This window comes from Camarhynchus parvulus, chromosome Z (genome assembly GCF_901933205.1).
Source record: "Camarhynchus parvulus chromosome Z, STF_HiC, whole genome shotgun sequence".
NCBI lineage: Eukaryota > Metazoa > Chordata > Aves > Passeriformes > Thraupidae > Camarhynchus > Camarhynchus parvulus.
This window is the reverse complement of record NC_044601.1, coordinates 39439951-39456929: the sequence shown is the minus strand read 5'-3', so window position 1 is coordinate 39456929 and position 16979 is coordinate 39439951. Positions and strand designations below refer to the sequence as shown.

The 16979-nt window shown below is 36.8% G+C and overlaps 1 protein-coding gene across 15 annotated transcripts in view; it reads right to left on the bottom strand.

The window, feature by feature from the left end:
• Positions 1-16979, bottom strand: part of MPDZ (multiple PDZ domain crumbs cell polarity complex component) — a 94760-nt gene that overhangs the window by 59191 nt on the left and 18590 nt on the right. For 13 of the 15 annotated variants that reach the window (XR_004061515.1, XR_004061516.1, XM_030969366.1 and 10 more), the window contains 10 exons: positions 16528-16741; positions 14448-14576; positions 13040-13243; positions 10222-10336; positions 7783-7871; positions 5943-6138; positions 4536-4634; positions 2551-2630; positions 1700-1846; positions 340-507 (listed from right to left, as the gene is read on the bottom strand). Coding sequence is in view for 13 of the 15 variants with exons in the window: in XM_030969366.1 (XP_030825226.1) it covers positions 340-507; positions 1700-1846; positions 2551-2630; positions 4536-4634; positions 5943-6138; positions 7783-7871; positions 10222-10336; positions 13040-13243; positions 14448-14576; positions 16528-16741 (1441 nt within the window). In the remaining 2 variants the exon portion in view is untranslated. The remainder of the gene's footprint in view (positions 1-339; positions 508-1699; positions 1847-2550; positions 2631-4535; positions 4635-5942; positions 6139-7782; positions 7872-10221; positions 10337-13039; positions 13244-14447; positions 14577-16527; positions 16742-16979) is intronic. The other 2 variants (XM_030969369.1, XM_030969375.1) reach the window with 1 other exon arrangement.

Below are 16979 nucleotides of genomic sequence, written 5' to 3'. Positions count from 1 at the left end.
TGCAAACCCAGTTAGCAAAGTTCAAAACTAGATTAAATACATTCAGATTCTAAAGAACCCATGTTCAATTTGCTACACTCCTATATCTTGCCTACAGAACAAGAAGTACAGTACTTAGAGACATAGCCCCACATCCTAGAATATTTTTGCCTATGACCAGCCAGGATTCATATCTTCTGAAGACCTAAAAGTAGCATATAAACATTATTTGCTGATTCCTATTAGACTGGCTCCAATTCCAAACATATTAAAATATATTTCTAATCATATAGAAGAACTTCAACTTTTTTTTTTCTCAAGGAAACTGTCATTTTTAGTGGTTGTTTAAAGACAAAATACCTTTTCTGTGAGCTGAACCTCAGATAGGCTTAGACTCTCCAGTATTTCTGGTTGAGTAACAGGTGGAGCTATTGGACGACAGCACACCATTGTCACCTTAATAGGTAGCTCTTTCAAGATACTGACCACATCCTTGTGGTTTTCTCCAAGCAGGGAGATCTCATTCACCTCAATAAATAAAGAATACACACTGATTAGAACTATAGTGTATTTCTAAGCATAATAACAAAAATGAGTAAAAAAAAAACCCAAGCAAACCCCAACTCACTAATCACCTCATAAAAAAAAGTAAAATAATAGCAACAAAAATCCCCATGCTAATAGACACTTCCAACCCTTAATTTCTACTCAATTTGGTGCTCAGTACCAAGGTACATATTGAACTAAATGTATGTATGGTCTTTTAAAATGCATGGCACTGCCCTACAAACACCATATACACGCTACCTTCATGTTTCTTGAATTAATATAAACCAAATTCACATTTTAATTATAAAAGAATATTTTAGAAAAGTAATTAGATGTTTAGTCCCTTCATTGAGTTGGGATAATCCTACTGAATCTTAGCACTTTTGCTACATACTCTTTTTTGGTGACTGTCTTGGTTTCAGCTCGGATAGAGTTAATTTATTCTCACTAGTTGCACAGTGGTATGTTTTGGATTCAGTTTTGGATGAGACAACACACCAATGTTTTGGCTGCTGCTAAGCTGAAACAAGGAGTTTTTGATGTTTCACGCTCTGCCAGTGAGGAGGTACAAAAAAGGAAAAAAAAAAAAGCTATGAAGGAACACAGCTGGGATAAGTGAGCCAAAGGAATATTCCACACCGTAGAGCATCATGTCCCCAGTATATAACTGGGGAGTTAACTGGAAAGTGCACTGATCAGAGCACAGGGACAGGGTCTGGCACTGGTCAGCAGGTGGTGAACACTTCCATTGTGCATCACTTGAAGGTTTTTCTCCTTTCTACTATGACTATTATTATTATACTTCACTTTGTTTCAATTATTAAACTGCCATTATCTCAACTTACAAGGTTTTACTTTTGATTCTCCTCCTCATCCTAGCAGACTGGGGGTGAGTGCGGTAGGTAAGCAAGTGGCTGCATGATGCTTACTGGCCAGCTGAGCTTAGACTATGCAAGAGACCTTGGACTACTGAAAAATCAGCTACCAGTTAAGAAATGTATGTAAGCACATGTACTCAAATATATGTAAGTACATATGAAGTGACTACTCAACCACTAACTGGCATGCTGTTAGGCATACATCACTCCCATGGTCATAGTCTATGAGAAGAAACTTACTGCTCAAAAACCTTACTGAATGCAGACTAAGAAAAAGCAGTACTTTATCTTACTTCTAGCAGTTCATCTCCACTGAACAGCTTGCCGCTTCGTCCAACTGGCCCTTCAGGTAAGATAGATCTGATAAAATGGTGACCCACTGTAGCTTCAAGGCTTATTCCTAACCCACTGCTTTCACTAAATTTGTTAACCACAGCCACCTAAAATAAGACGAAGAAATGGTTACATTTGTCATATTTACAGCCAGATCTGTCACTTTCCACTTCAATTTACATGCAATTAGGTCAAAATTCCAGAAGTGAGAAACCAGAAGTACTATCATGTAAAATGGGGAGTCAGGTAAAAACTGACTCGTTGATCACCACTTCGCAATACACAAGTGCAAACTGCTTATGACAATAATGTATCTAATAATACATACTTCTGCAGACACTACATCTGTGACATGTTATCTCCTAAACTGAGATATTACTTTTCTTCTGTATCTACAGTACATGTTCTATGCATCATTTACATCATTACGTGAAATCATTTATTCAGTATGCAGAATGAGAATGAAGGTTCAAGTCCTAGCTAATGAAGTGAGCTTTGAAGTTCACATTAAATACTTTTTTCTCTAAACACATTTATTCTCCTGAAGCTAGAAAATCAGTGAAACAATAGTCATGGGCACAGTAATCTAACAAGTCTGCTACGGTTTTGATAAAATACAGAAAAATACATATCTATATTCAAGGTCTCTAATTAGAATAATCTTCTCAAGATACTAAGGAGCATATGTGTAATTTTCATACATGAAGGAACTAATGCAATACAAACATATTTCTATCCATATGTTGTCAACATAATAGATGCACAGATGAAAGAGATGCATATTTAACAAGAGTAAACAAAATTTACCTACCACTATTTCATAATTCGAACCCATGATCCTCTGCCACTTTATCTTTGCAGCTGCTTCTTCTGTACTAGTTAGCTGGAAATCTAAAATTTATATTTAAGATTATTGTGATAAAAAATTAAAAAACCTAGTCAACTCCTACAATTGATAAAGTATATGGAACATGCACAATGACACAATCATTCCCATGATGCCAGAACTCTCCTAAATATGATTAAAAACTTGGCATGTTTAGTCTCACCAAGCTTGGGGTTACCACAGCAAAAACTTGCAAAGCAGTATAAAGATTCCAATCATGATAAACTAACTGTGTATTTTGAAAGACGTGAAATTCAGCCAAATAGTTTGGTGGCTGGGAAGAAAAGATACCTACTAGCCTCAGAGTTGAGTCAACTATTTGCAATTTTTCAAGATAATAGGCACAAAGGAAATGAAAAGATTGTATTCAAGCCCTGTGTTAAATCAGACTACATGTGTGCTGATCAGATTAATTCAGGGGGATGGCTAAAATACTTAAAAATGCACACTGATCCTTTGGGACAGACCCTGTATTTTACCGAGAATGTCCAAAAAACACAATCTGGAGATATTTTTTTTTAATTTTTAAAACCATGAGCACAACTGTGAAAGGCCTTTCTGAAACTGTAAGCCCTAAAGGTCAGTAACAGAATGCAAAAAGTCCAAGTTCTTTGCTTTCTTAAAAATTATTTTAATAGCTAAAGAACAGTTACAAACTTGGAAAGGAAGGAAGCAGGAGAAGTACAGTGATACAGTGACAGGCTAGGTAGCAAACTGTGGCAAATCTTAATTTGACTGAAGTTTATTTGCAGGTTTGAAAAACAGAGAAATGCTTTCTTTGTGCTCATTTCCCCCTCATTCACATTGTCTAGGCTGTATGGCAGAAACCAATAAAAAGCAGTATTTAGATACAGCAGCCAGCAAACACAGCAAGTTTAACAGGATCGTACATACTCGAGGTCCATGGTCTAGGCTGTGTCTACAGTATCAAAATAAACTCTTCACATCTGAATGCTCATCACAAGCAAGGAGAAGAATCTTCATTACAAAGTTCTCAAAATCTCAAAGTGATTTTAGTAAGAATAGAAAATGACTAGGAGCCTCAGACAGTGTTTTAAGTCTAGTCATTGCCCAGAGACATTACTAAGTATAAAGTCAGATGTTGCATGGTATTCAATGAGGACAATACTTTCCCCAAAGCCAAGACACAGCAGTATCTAAAGGGAAGAAGTTAAAAAGAAATTCCTTCAGCTATCCCAGAAAATCAGAAAGCATGAGTTATGAAAAGACACATATTGCAGAACTTTTCAGTTCCTCCTTTTACTTCGGAAGCACGAAAATGTTACACATCAAGTTGACACATCAAGTTATGTCTAAATCTGAAAAACACATCATCACACAGGACCTCTGAAAATGCTGAACAGTGGTCTAGAAGATCAAACAGGAAAAACATACACAGCAGAAAATAGGAATTTTGACAAAAAGTATGGGAAAATTTGGAGAGTATCAGTAAACCAGAACTGACTGAATTTCAGACATTACCAGAGAATACTAAATGAAATGTAAGCTCAAGAATTTGAGAAAAGGAAATTCACCAGAAGATGCAGAAGTGCTGGAATGTAGCTGCACAGCTGCAGACAACTGGAAAGATAACAGGGAATGGGAAAGAAACTTTTTTTTCTAGACTAGACTAAGAGTAGATATGCAAAACTAGACAAGGAGAGGTTTGACCAAGTAGCCAAAGCAGACTGCTTCATATGATATCGTCAGCATATAATTATTTTCAGTCACATATAGTAGTCCTGTTCCTACAAAATTTACAACTAAGAGCCCATGATTAAATGTATGACTATTTTGACTTACTAGTTCTACCTCAGCTACAGAGCTTGCAGAAGATGGAAAGACACACAAAACACCTGATCTTTGTGTAAGCACATAGAAGGGCATTTTCACAGAATAAAATATTAAACCTTGAGAACCTGTTTCCTGTTGTTTCATGTAATCTCCAATATTTACCACACTGGCACTGCATGGCAATGATGGGGATCCCTGTTCTGTTTCATTGTTATCTGAAAAAAAGAAGAAATCTTTTCAGCTATTTAGCTATTTTATATGTCATAATACTTATCAAGCTCACAGGTATGCTCTGGGACACCAACTCTCTCCTTCACTGGACATCAGAGTACTCTTATTTGGCAAATGAAATCTGGCATGTATGGTCCAGAAGAAACATCACATTTCAAAGACATTGTCTTCTGTTAATGCATTGCTTTCTCCAGTGTGTTCAATGAAAAAATCCAACAAAAAAACCCACCACAACTATCAGTACCTGCATTTATATGACTGACTAAAAATACATCTAAATATAACATTCTTTAGCATTCCTGTATTAATTTCTTTTTTTTTCCTTTGTGCAATTCAGAAAGCTGACACTGAAAACAAAAATGCTTCAGCCTTGGAGACCTGCATACCTGGCATACTTTTCATATGCAGAAAACCTCTCCTACCACTAAATTCTGTTATGTTTGTTGTGACCTGTCAGATGTCTTGAACACTTGTTGGCTGGAGAAACAGCATCCTAAACACTGGCCTATACCTCTTGTTAATGGTGGCAGTGGGAGGATGAAATACAGGTAAGATGCTACTAGGTCTTCGAAAATCTTGTGCAAGACGGAGATTAGGCTTCTGTTGACTACTTGTGACATACTTTCACTGACATCAAACTATAACACAAGCAGCTATTTTGTGCTTCCAGCCCCGGTGCAGATAGATAACTTTCATTCACACACAGCGACTTTCAAGACGTGGCATGTATACTTAAATATGTGCAGAGTATGTAAGATAAAGCTGCACTAATCTCAAGTCATCAGCAGCAAAATTACTACTGGTCTTTGGCATCTGAACATTTTACACATGCATTTTCAATATCCTATCAGCCCCTAAATACAGGCTACTCCTCTCATTCCTCTATCTTGTAACAGGCAAGAGTAAAAGGGGATGAGATTGATTACGCTCATCAAGGAGGATCTTTCTCTGATTGCTTTTGAATGCAGCTCTCACTCTTGAGTATGAATAAAACATTTGCTGCCTTCTTACCATTCAAAGATTTGCAGGATCAAAGGCTTGAAGCAATTCAGCCAGAAGTGCAATGCAGGAAAGAACTTCCAACACTCACTTTGAAAATGTAGCAAGTAATACCACCATGTCTAAAAGATTAATCAAACCATTGTAGACAAAACTCCACCCTCACGTACAGCAGCTACCCATTACCATCTGTAATGGCTACCCAGAATGAATCTGGCCCATTTTATTTACAGTTTGCAATTGAAAAGAAAAATGTTTCAAGCCAACTTAACAGCAAAGCCAGGTTTAATTACCTTTGGCTGTGGTACTATCCCTTGTTTGGAATAGTAAGTCCTGCTCAACAGGAGCACTGAAGTCTTCCTGGGGTGGAATACGATTTTCCTGCTTAAGACCTCTTCTGATCAAAGTGAGCCGAACTGTTTGTCCCGTGTGCCGCAAAACATCAACTGCTTGCTGGTTAGTAAAACCCTGAAGATTTGTTCCATCCACCTGCAGGATCAAGCAGCTTTTCAGTTCACCCACAGAGAAAAAGTTCAGGGCAAAACAATGCAGTGAGCTCTAAGAATTTGTTAGACTAAGCAAAAAGCAAGAGGAGGGGCAAGAACAAAACCTCTACAGTTTTATGTAACTGGATATGCTAAGTACACCCACTGGAGTAGCCCAGAGCCAGGTGACAATCAGCACACAGCAAAGAGGGGAGGAGAAACCACCATGGTGTAGCCAGGCGGATCTAGCTCTGCAAGGTGGGAGAGGATATAGCATGTGCTGTGCAGGGCATATTGTACAGCCTGTCACTCAACCACTTCAGCCATCCCTACCTCTGAGGGATAATACTAGGTGAATAAACAACACAGCCATGGCTAGGAGTTCTGGAGAAACAACAAGGAGACACACATCGATCCAACAGGGCAGAAAGACCTACAGAGTGCAGTCATTCTGACGTCAAGTAAACTTAGATACAGAGAAGTCTACCAATGAACACCATGAATTCCAATTTACAAACAGAACACTGTTGCAAACGAGTAGACATTACCGCTGGTTCATCATTTTAAGAGTTTAAAGAATAAAATTTTGGCCTTCTCGGTTTGAAATTATTTTATTATCTCATTAACTCGGGGTTTTTTCTGAAATTCAAAACTTTGACATTTCTCAATTCTATCCCATTAGCCCTACCTAGCACCCACCATATTTTATTCTTCTTCTCCCTGCAAACTCCATTATATTCTATTATTTCTACATCTACATAACAGTGCCTTAAATTTTTCAAATACTTCTTACAATTCTCTGTGACTCCTGTACTTGTTTCTGCCTATCTACACAAAACACATCCTTCATTATTTTAAGTCCTCCTAAATGAAGAGTGAATCTCCTGGACCCTTAGTCATTTGTTGTCATTCTCTGAAATTCTTCTAAAGTAACTAAAAATCAGGTGTGACTATTTAATTTTTCCTCCACACTTAAACCATATTTAAAAAACATTTTTTCCTCTTCAGTGTCTGAGATCACTCAAATAGTTTTCTCCTTCTGCAGCTGCAGTAAAAGAAGAAAACAAACTTTGGAACAATCCATTTTAGGCATTTGTACTCAGCATGTAAATCATTACAAAAAATATATGTACTTCCACAAACAAACACACAGGCACTTCTGGAGAGCCCACAACCTGTTCTTAGAGCTGCTTTCACACAAATGCAAGGACAGACATATGAGAGACACCAAAATGCACTCCCTGCATTCAGGACCCAATTCCCACCACAAAACCAACCATATGGATGAAAATATGTTCTTATTTCTCTGAACAGCTAAAACTTCTGGACACAACTTCTTAAAATAATTTTGAAAACAGTTGCCCAATTTAAATCAGACTTTGAAATTTCACACTTACCAACCTCCTACTGATAAGGAGGGTATATATAATGATATAGTCTCACATACAACATTTTTTTGAAGAATTACAAGTTACACGCAGGTAGCATAATCAGAAAACTTGTGGTGAGATACTCTGTCAGGAAAGGACTCAGAACTGCAACACTGATACTGAGTATTTTAAACAAGTACTTCATGAGCTTTTCTTTGCAACATAAAGAAGCAGAGTCTTGTATACAAGCAATCTCAGTTCATCCTGCATTTACTTACAGCTATAATTTGATCTCCCACATGGATTCTGCCATCATGTTCAACAGCACTGCCTTTTGTAATGCTTTTCACAAAGATACCAGAAGGTTCTGGGATGAAAAAACCAGGGAAAATTAAATTAACTGATTTATTAAGAAATAATTTAAATAATGCAACTAAAGGCACCAATCAAAAAAGGGGGATAAAAAAGAAAAAACAATCCCTAAGTAAGATAATAAAAGAATCATAAAGAAAGCAATGATTTAAGAAAAACATATATATTATTTTCATCTTAAACAATGAGCCAGATTGTCTGTCTGCATTGGATCAGATTTAATTCAAAACCTTACAATGCCAAATACACAATTCCTGATGCAAAACAAGAAATATTCTAGCTTCCTTTAATCTAAATGTTGAAACCAGGATAGACAAAAAACATATTTCTGACTTTTGCCAGATTTGGACAGAACATTCAGCTTGAGTACACTAATCTGGTAATTTCTGAATTTTCTATGTACCTAATAAGAGCTTAAGAAAATGCATGTTTGGATTGCCATATTGATAAAATCATAAATGAACAGGAACACAACTTTATGTTTGAACCAATTTTTAACTGCCGTTATCACTATTTGATAAAAAGGTCACAAAGTTTTAAAAACTCAAACAGAACAAGAAAATTAAACAAAAAAACACCCATCAAAAACATTTTAGTTACTAAGTAGTTACTACTTTTGAATCAAAAGGAAAATAATACACAGAAAAAAAACCTGCAGAAGGGACATTTTACTAAAAGAAAACATTTCAAGAAAAACACACTTGCTTTGAAACAACTTCAACAGCTCAATAAAATACAAATATATGGAGTTCCTACATGCACATTTTGCACAGCTTACATTAAATCAGGAAAAATAACAGCATAAACAGGCATGAAATCACTCTGACGGTCTCAGGCCTTTAACACTGGTATCAGAAATCTTAATAGCATCTACTTTTTCTCAACAAACGTTCCCACTCTGTTAAATGAATATGCTTGTGAACATAAGATGTGAACGTAATACACTACAAAATGTATTTTGAAAGCTGCCACACCCTTCGCAGACCTCAAGCTAGCTTTTTACTGGCCCTCAATATGACAAAAGTTATAAGGAAGGAGGGTTAATGACTCAACCCAGCTTAGGAAAAAGAAGATTACATATATATTCGAGTCACCTCATTGACAAGTCTCTCTATTTCTGTCAGGTTTTGGGGTTTTTTTTGGGGGGGGAGTTGAGGTGGGTTTTTGTTTGCCCAGGCTTTGTGCATAATTACATGGCTGGTCCTCCTAACTTCCAAGCATTCTTATATCCTGTAACAGCTGTAAGATAACATGGCAAGTTATTTAGTTATTTGTCACTTATAAAAAATACAGAAATGTTATTTGTTGTCCAGTAGCTTTATTGGTCCTTCTCTGACAGCCAAGTTGTTCCACAGCTCTTATGCCACAAAACTGAGCTACCTAACTAGTTCCTGAGACACAGATATTCTCTAACATAGCTACATGCAGCACAGTCATTTTAAACTGAAGACCAATGACACCCAAACACCAAATCAGTCAAAATGTGCTCTCAGATCTATACAGGTTCTACATATTAATTTGTCCTTTGAAATTCAACTGGAAGTTGCTAAAGAGTGGACTTTAGTGAACTCTGACTGTCTGGGCCCGTGGAAGTCCAGTTATCTCTGATCCAAAAAAGTATATCTAGAACTGCCAAAAATATGGAATGTACCTATCCATGCATTTTTCAAACAATATACAAATCAAAGCAACAGCTCTTTGAGAAGCTTTATGACACATTCAAAAGACATCCCTTCCCAGCATTACTGAATTTGCCAAATTTCCCCCAAGGCAGTCTAAGAGAGTTCTGGATTATTTTTGTGAAAAATGTGGTAGAAATTACAAAGTAAAAATAAGCAACTGTCCATGAACATTTCTGCATTTATTTCTTTAAATAAACTTATTTATTGTCTGCCACAGCACACAGCTGAAGAAACATTTATTACATTTGGAAGTCAGTAAAGAATTTGTGATGTGCAAGCAGCATTATGCACATTGTTTAAAAATTAATAATAATCTCTAAAAACTAATCAGAATGCTACTGTGTTGCCTTGTAAGAAGGCTACCTCTAACAGAAAGGGCTCAAACTATTTTACCATTGTTTTTCAAAAACATGCAACTACCAAAAGTGAAGATAAAAAGAGATTTAAAAATACTGAGGTGGGATTTTTTAATAATATCAATTGCTTCTATTCTGAACATCCTTTTTACATAATGAAAACCATTCTTTTTCCTTTTCAAACTTCAAATAGATTTTAAATGGTTAAGGGTTCTTTTAGAGAAGTTATATCAAAATTAAGTCTTTGATGCACATATACCATAGTATGCAACAGACTGCATAAAAAAGTGCAGGAATCAACAATTACCTGATGTCTTGTCTCCAATGTAACCAGCAATAGTTATTCCTAAGCCCTGGTTGTTTTTAGTGAGTTCAACATTGAATTTCTCCCCATCCTCACACCTATCAACAGAGGCATCGTCCTAAAAAGAAAAGGGGGATTAGAAAGGAAGCTCTTTTTCTTTAAAGATTCACCACATTCTTTAATGTCAGTAGCACATAAAATTAGATAAAACCACAAAAAATGAAGTATGAAATTTGCTTCTGTTCTTATTTGCTGTTCATCTGTCAAGCAAGAGGTAGGTAACATTCCTCACGGTAAAGCAATGCAGGGCAGGTCATATCCTCCTTCACCCCACTGCTCTGGGATGTTGCCTTCACCTTATCAAATCATTATTTAATTAATAAAATGATTGGTAAAATTTGCACAAATTGAACAATTAATTTCTTGTACCGCAAGTTACATATATATGTATATGAATATGTAGCTTGCTGATTTTCTGGGATCTCCTCAGAACTAGCTTTAGACTGCTGTGTTTTTGAAAAGAAGCAAAAAAACCACCCAAATTGTATTTTCTATTCTACTTGTCTAAATTTCTATTCATTAACTATAGGTGTCTTTTTAAAACTTGCAAATTTAAAATATGCTAAAAACTATCACAGGTCGGGCAATTATATTTCTTGCTTTTGAAAGGCTTAAAAATTTCATTTTAGCACATAATAATTATATTTCCAGCTAGGTAAATAATTACAGTCTTCATTAACACCTCCTATAACTCTCTGAATTTCAGTACCAATGGATTTTGGGTCTATTTAATTACTTGTTATTAATGAAAGTGGAATACGTATTAAAATCCTATTTTAACAATGGGGGTTTGTATTAAAAGTTTTTATTCTACCCCTTCTGCATGCCAAATAACAGCTGATTTTTTTTAAGTGCCAATATGGCATATAACCAGGCAGATATTAACTAAAGCCAGTTTGACAAGGTAACTATGCACCAAAAAAAAACTATGCACCAAAAAGATTTCAGGAGAGCTATGATGCTACTTTCCAAGCAAATCTGACTTGAGCTCTTTATCCAAGCAACTCCACCAGAAACCAAACTGAACACAAGAAAAAAAAATAAACTTCTAACGTATTAATCATACCTCTCATTGATGATTAATTATTTTGGCCACAAGTAATGCCACTAAAAAAAGATCAAATTCCTATAGCCTCCTGAATTTATACAAGACAGACACCTGCAGGTAACATGACAAGAAGTGCCCATTTTGCAAAGCCAATCTGGTCCCAATAATAGTTTTAAGAGCATCATGAAGACTTCACCTACACCGCATCTGATAGGAAGAAACTAAAAGTCAAGCTGTTTGAATCATCATCTTCACTCCAGACCCAAATCAATGAGTTTTGCATGACTGCTAACAGGGGTGCTTCTTCCAAGAATGTGACTTTATGTAGGCAGGAGCAGTTTAAAAATAGCCTGCATCCTGCCAGGAAAGAAGTACCAAGAAAAAGGTTTTGAAAAGTATGGAAATTGGGAAGCTGGCAAACACCTCAAATTGTGCCCCTTTGCTTCTTTAAGCTATTTTGTCTGTATTAGAAATCGCATATATTCTGCAGCAGCAGACACATCTTCTAACATTGCGTCATATAACCTCAAAAAGGCAAATACTGCAGAAATAATGCACAGATCAAATTATCAAATTCAGCTTTTATTTTGAGAGATGCATTTCAGACAAGTAATACTAGCGCTAAATATTAATCTCTTTACCTAAAATGCAGAAAGGTTTTATATCTCTGAGCTGTAAAGACACAAAAGTACTAATTTGTCTCTTATCTTTGATGCTCAGAAATACCCATGTTAAAATTAACTTTCTTTACTTTATAGCCACAAATCAGGGGATGAATATATGTTAATTTTTCACAGATATCACTACAAAGGACAGAGACAAAATGATGGTAACACCATCTAAATTGTAACTTAATATCCATGCATAAATAGCAAGGACTTTTCTTCATATGTGACTTGACTCAATCCACATTGGAACTGAAGAAAATGTCCAGAAAAACAACAGGAAAAAGTAAAACAAAAAATTCTATCTAAGGCTAGGCTCAAAAACAACAAACCTTTTCTTCTCTCATTAATTTACTTGATATATTTACATTTAAATGTATCTGGTCATAGCAATATGTGGCAAAACAGTACTGTTTCTGAATCCCATGAAACCAGACTTTGTTACAAACATGCAAATTACCTATTTTGTAGAGGTTTTGAGCTGACAAGTCATGATAATATTTACAGCATTTTTTAAGTGGATGACAGTTGTAGAGGAGTAAAGATACAAAGTACAATCATCAGCAGGGGAGTAAGGGCAGGAGCTGGCTTACTTTTTTTAGAAAATATCTAGCAAATGAGCAGTGACAGGTGATGTAGGAAAGGATTAGCATTTGTGTGCTGCCTGGCACAGGGAGAAAAGTTCTGATGAACAGATTAAATTATACAGAAAAAAGGCAGACAGAGAGATGCTAAAGACTCAACTAGCTCAGTCCTGAAGAAAAGACAGCATTGCTTCAGTTGTCCCAATGTAATAACATACTCTTACAAGCAACTCAGAAAAAGTTGTTAATCAGATTATACTTATTGAAGTCCTAAACCTTAATCCCAAAAGTCTTCAAGAATACAGTTCCTTGCACTGTGGACTCATTACATTTAAATTCTCCCAGAATTGCGCTACTGGGGAAGAAAATCCTAGCTTCTGAGAACATAAACACAAAAGACACTCAAAGAGCAGTTAAAAAGAAAGGAAGTTTGCAATGGGTTACATATGTTCACTGTTGCTTACCTGTTTCTCTGGTGTAGAGGTGGGTACTGGTGTTCCTGGAGGAACTGCTGGTAGAAGGGGCTCCTCAACAGGACCTCTTGCAATTACCAATTTTACTCTATTTCCACACTGCCTTAAAACTTGTGCCACCTGCTCACTGCTCATTCCAGCTAGGTCTGTATCACCAATTTTCAAGATGTGATCTCCACTACACAGTCTTCCATGCTGAAGGAAAAATAATGACAAAAAAATGCCATTTCTCCCATGTACCATACAATTAGAAAAATAGCACATAGCTTTAGTCACTTATAAGACATATGAATCAGGTGACTTTTTTTGGATGCCAAGTCAATATCCTGATAACATGGAGAAGAAGGCTGCCTAATGGCACACAAGTTTTATTACGAATCTCCCCAGAGATATCCAGGAGATCCTTTTTCAAGACATCACCCAAACATAGAGAAAAAAATGTGCTTAGCTACAGTTACTCCTACTGGTATTTAACAATTGCATGTAGATTGCAGAACTTTGTGTTCCATTTTCAAGCACACGTTCAAAAAACAGAATACAAATGCATATTCAGGTTCACAGTGATACTAAAATCTACTACTAGTAGTAACAGGATTAACCATGACTTCAAAACAAAATTCATTTCTCTCTTCCTGTGATCCAGCTATCTAAACTGCTTTACACTGGTTTAGTCTCTTACTGATTAACCTTTAATTAATAAAAAGGCTTCATATGAATTTAGGCCATATGATGAGTGTTAAAAAGACAGGTTTGTAAAAGGAACCTATCGACCTGTTCAGGGGAAAGAGGACAGCAGTAAATGCTGTCCATGCCTCTCCAGGCCCTGTTATCAGGCCACTACTGCTATTGTTGGAAGACTGACCAGTCTGTGAGCTTACTCAATCCTTGACCATCATAAATGCAGCCCAAGGTACCTGTCCAATGAACAAGCTTGAAATGAGCTGTGATAACCAAACTCAATTCACATGACCCCTTCAAGCAAGAGCAGATCCTGTGTCTTGAAGCAGACACATGAAACCACATGCCTGCTCCAAACTTCAGTAAGCTCAGCAAAGAAAAGCAGATGCTCTTAGCTATTAGAGCACAGAAAGTCAATCTTTGGAATCCCCACCACCCCTGATTACAACCAGTACACTCGTAAAAGAATTAAGACTCTAAATGCACACAACATGTACAATGTTACTAGATTTGAAAATGTAATTTAGAACCTAATTTATCTTTAACATTCAAATGCAGACTCCTGCATTAAAGACACCTTTACAGAGGAAAAATTTCTGTAATTACTGTTTCTTTTTCTCATTTTTTTGGATAAAAGCTACCACTATTTGGTAAAAGTAGTAAAAGTAATGAGTAAGTTCACACCTTACTGAATAGTAACAGAGAGGCAGGTTGAATTTACCTGATCAGCCACCCCTCCTGGGAGGATGGTTTTAACAATGACACCAGTTGACTTTCCTCCCACTATGCCAAAGCCCAGACCTGAGCCATCATTGACCAACTCTATGGTCTCCACATGCTGCCAGTGAACCTAAAAGGAATAAATAAAAGCTTGCAAATGATTAAAAACATAGCATCATAGAATTGTTCAGATGTAAAAAGGCCTTTAAGATTATCAAGTCAAACTATTAATATGCATATAGGAATTTGCAGCATATTTTCTCTTATTTCTTGAGTATGTTTTTAATAATGGAAAGTTGGAGGAAGATTTACATATAATACCTTTTTTAACAATTACTATTAGGTGTGATATTACATAATATTTAATAGGTAAATTACTAATTCTATACAGGTGGAACTTCTCTGATACAAACCAGAGCTGAATAATGGGTCAGAACTTCCAAGAACTTGTTGAATGAATACAGGCAGCAGCCTAGCGCTGCCCACCTTCATGCCACTTTGCAGTCAGTAAACATTGCTTCTAGAAAATCACACACGACTAGAAATTAAAATTTTCAGGTCTGTTCTTCAGGCATGTTCACATCAGTTATTACAACAAAGCAAAAGAGAAACCAAAATCCCAATTCAGTACTTCCAAGGCTGAAAGCAGAACCAAATATTGTGAGGCAGGTAGTAACAGAAATGCCCCATGTAGCATTCTTCTGGGTTGTCTGATGGCAACAGCACGAGAATGAAGTTATTCTGATGGCAGACTGTGTTCTGAAAGGGGCCAAACTGCTCTGAAAGAAAGGCAAATCCTAGCTCACTCGCACGGGGCACTCCTTGAAAGGACAGCTGGAAGCCCATGGTATTCTTTCTTCTGAACAAGAACTCTCACAGTAAACTCATCTGAAATTTAAAACCACAGCTGGTGCTACACCAGGTATAATCTTAAAATAATCTTTTCTTTTGAATAATCAAGGTATTGCAAACTCAAAGCCCTCAGGTACCTGTTTGGAAATCCAGTCATGACATAAAGCCAGTATAATAAAGCAAAGCCTGAAGGAAAAAGAATGGCTCCTAGTATGATGCATTTGAAAGCAAAGAGAACATGAAAAGTGGGAAAGGTATGCTAAACAAACCAGAAGCAGCTATGGAATGTTTGTAAGGAACATCTTTTCATGCAAGGGAAGCTGTTCAGCGAATAGAGGCAATCACATAGATAACAATTTTGTCACAGCAATGCTGGAAAAGAGCAGGCTTCCCCTATGTGCTGGCAGGAAAAGTTAGGTCAGTCAGCTGCCCTCCTGGCACACAGATATAAAGAACATTTCTGACATTCCTCCACTAAAGATTTTATACTAATGATTAAAAAAACAGTTCCTTTTTCCAGAATGATTGCTCTCTACACTTCTGGTAATTGACTCCCTTAAAGAAGGGCCACAGAAGACTGAACTTGAATATAAAAAAATTGAATATAGGCTGTTTCATCCCAGGACAATCCATTACATGAGTGAGGTAAGAGGAAGAGAAAGTACAGTTAATGTCAGCCTGATATCACCACGTTTCTGAACTGTGCTGTCTACCCCTAGATGTGCAAAGGCTCTCATAAGAAAGGAATTGTAGCAGAGCTGCTTTTTAGGGAGTCCTTAAGCGCATCTTGTAATTTCATTGCAGCTCCCATGCTGACAGACAACAAAGAAACAAACACGAAAGCACTCATCCAGCTGGTGGTGCAGATCAGATTACAAAGCCTCAAAAAATTGTTTGCTTAAGCAGAATGCAAAAAAAATATCCTGTTTAGTGCAACCCCAAAATAAAGCTTCATCAAGTAAGGTAAACATGCTGTATTTGCACTGGTGGATACAGATAATTTGGCAGATGGGAGCAGAGAATGCATCCAAGATGAAGATTTTTCCCCCAGCAAGCCAGAATATCTTCTAGTCTTTGAAGGGAAAACATATAGTAAAGATAAATAGAAGAAAAACCTCAAGAACTGTGAAGGAATGTACATACAAGTTACAAAAAATTACTCAAAAGACTACATGCAGTAAGTACATGCACATCAGAACTGAATACACAGATATTTGGGCTATACTCACCGGGTTGGAATGGGCTGAAACTGTGCTAGCAGCAGATGGAGACCGGGACACTACAGGACTGATGAGCTGAGGAAAAGTGCCTCTAGCCACAACTAGCTGGACATTATCTTTTGCCTTCTGCAAAATGCTGATAGCCTGTTGATGTGTAATTGTCTGATCAAGGGCTTGTCCGTTAATAGCAAGGATTTGATCTGCTTCCTTCAGCTTTCCATCTCTGTCACACAGGTAAACAGATGACAAAATAAACAAACAAGAAAAATCAAGGAAGCATTGCCACAGAATTTGCAATATTTTGACAACTTCACAGGATTTTTAATAACCCGGTCTCAATTCCCCCCACTTTTTTAATCCCCCCCTGCAGTGTTGCTGAAAGGAGCTGATGTGGCACCCTGCTGATGGCTCCCTTTGAAGCTAATACCACTACTATTTTCCCCTGGTGACTAGCCCCTAGC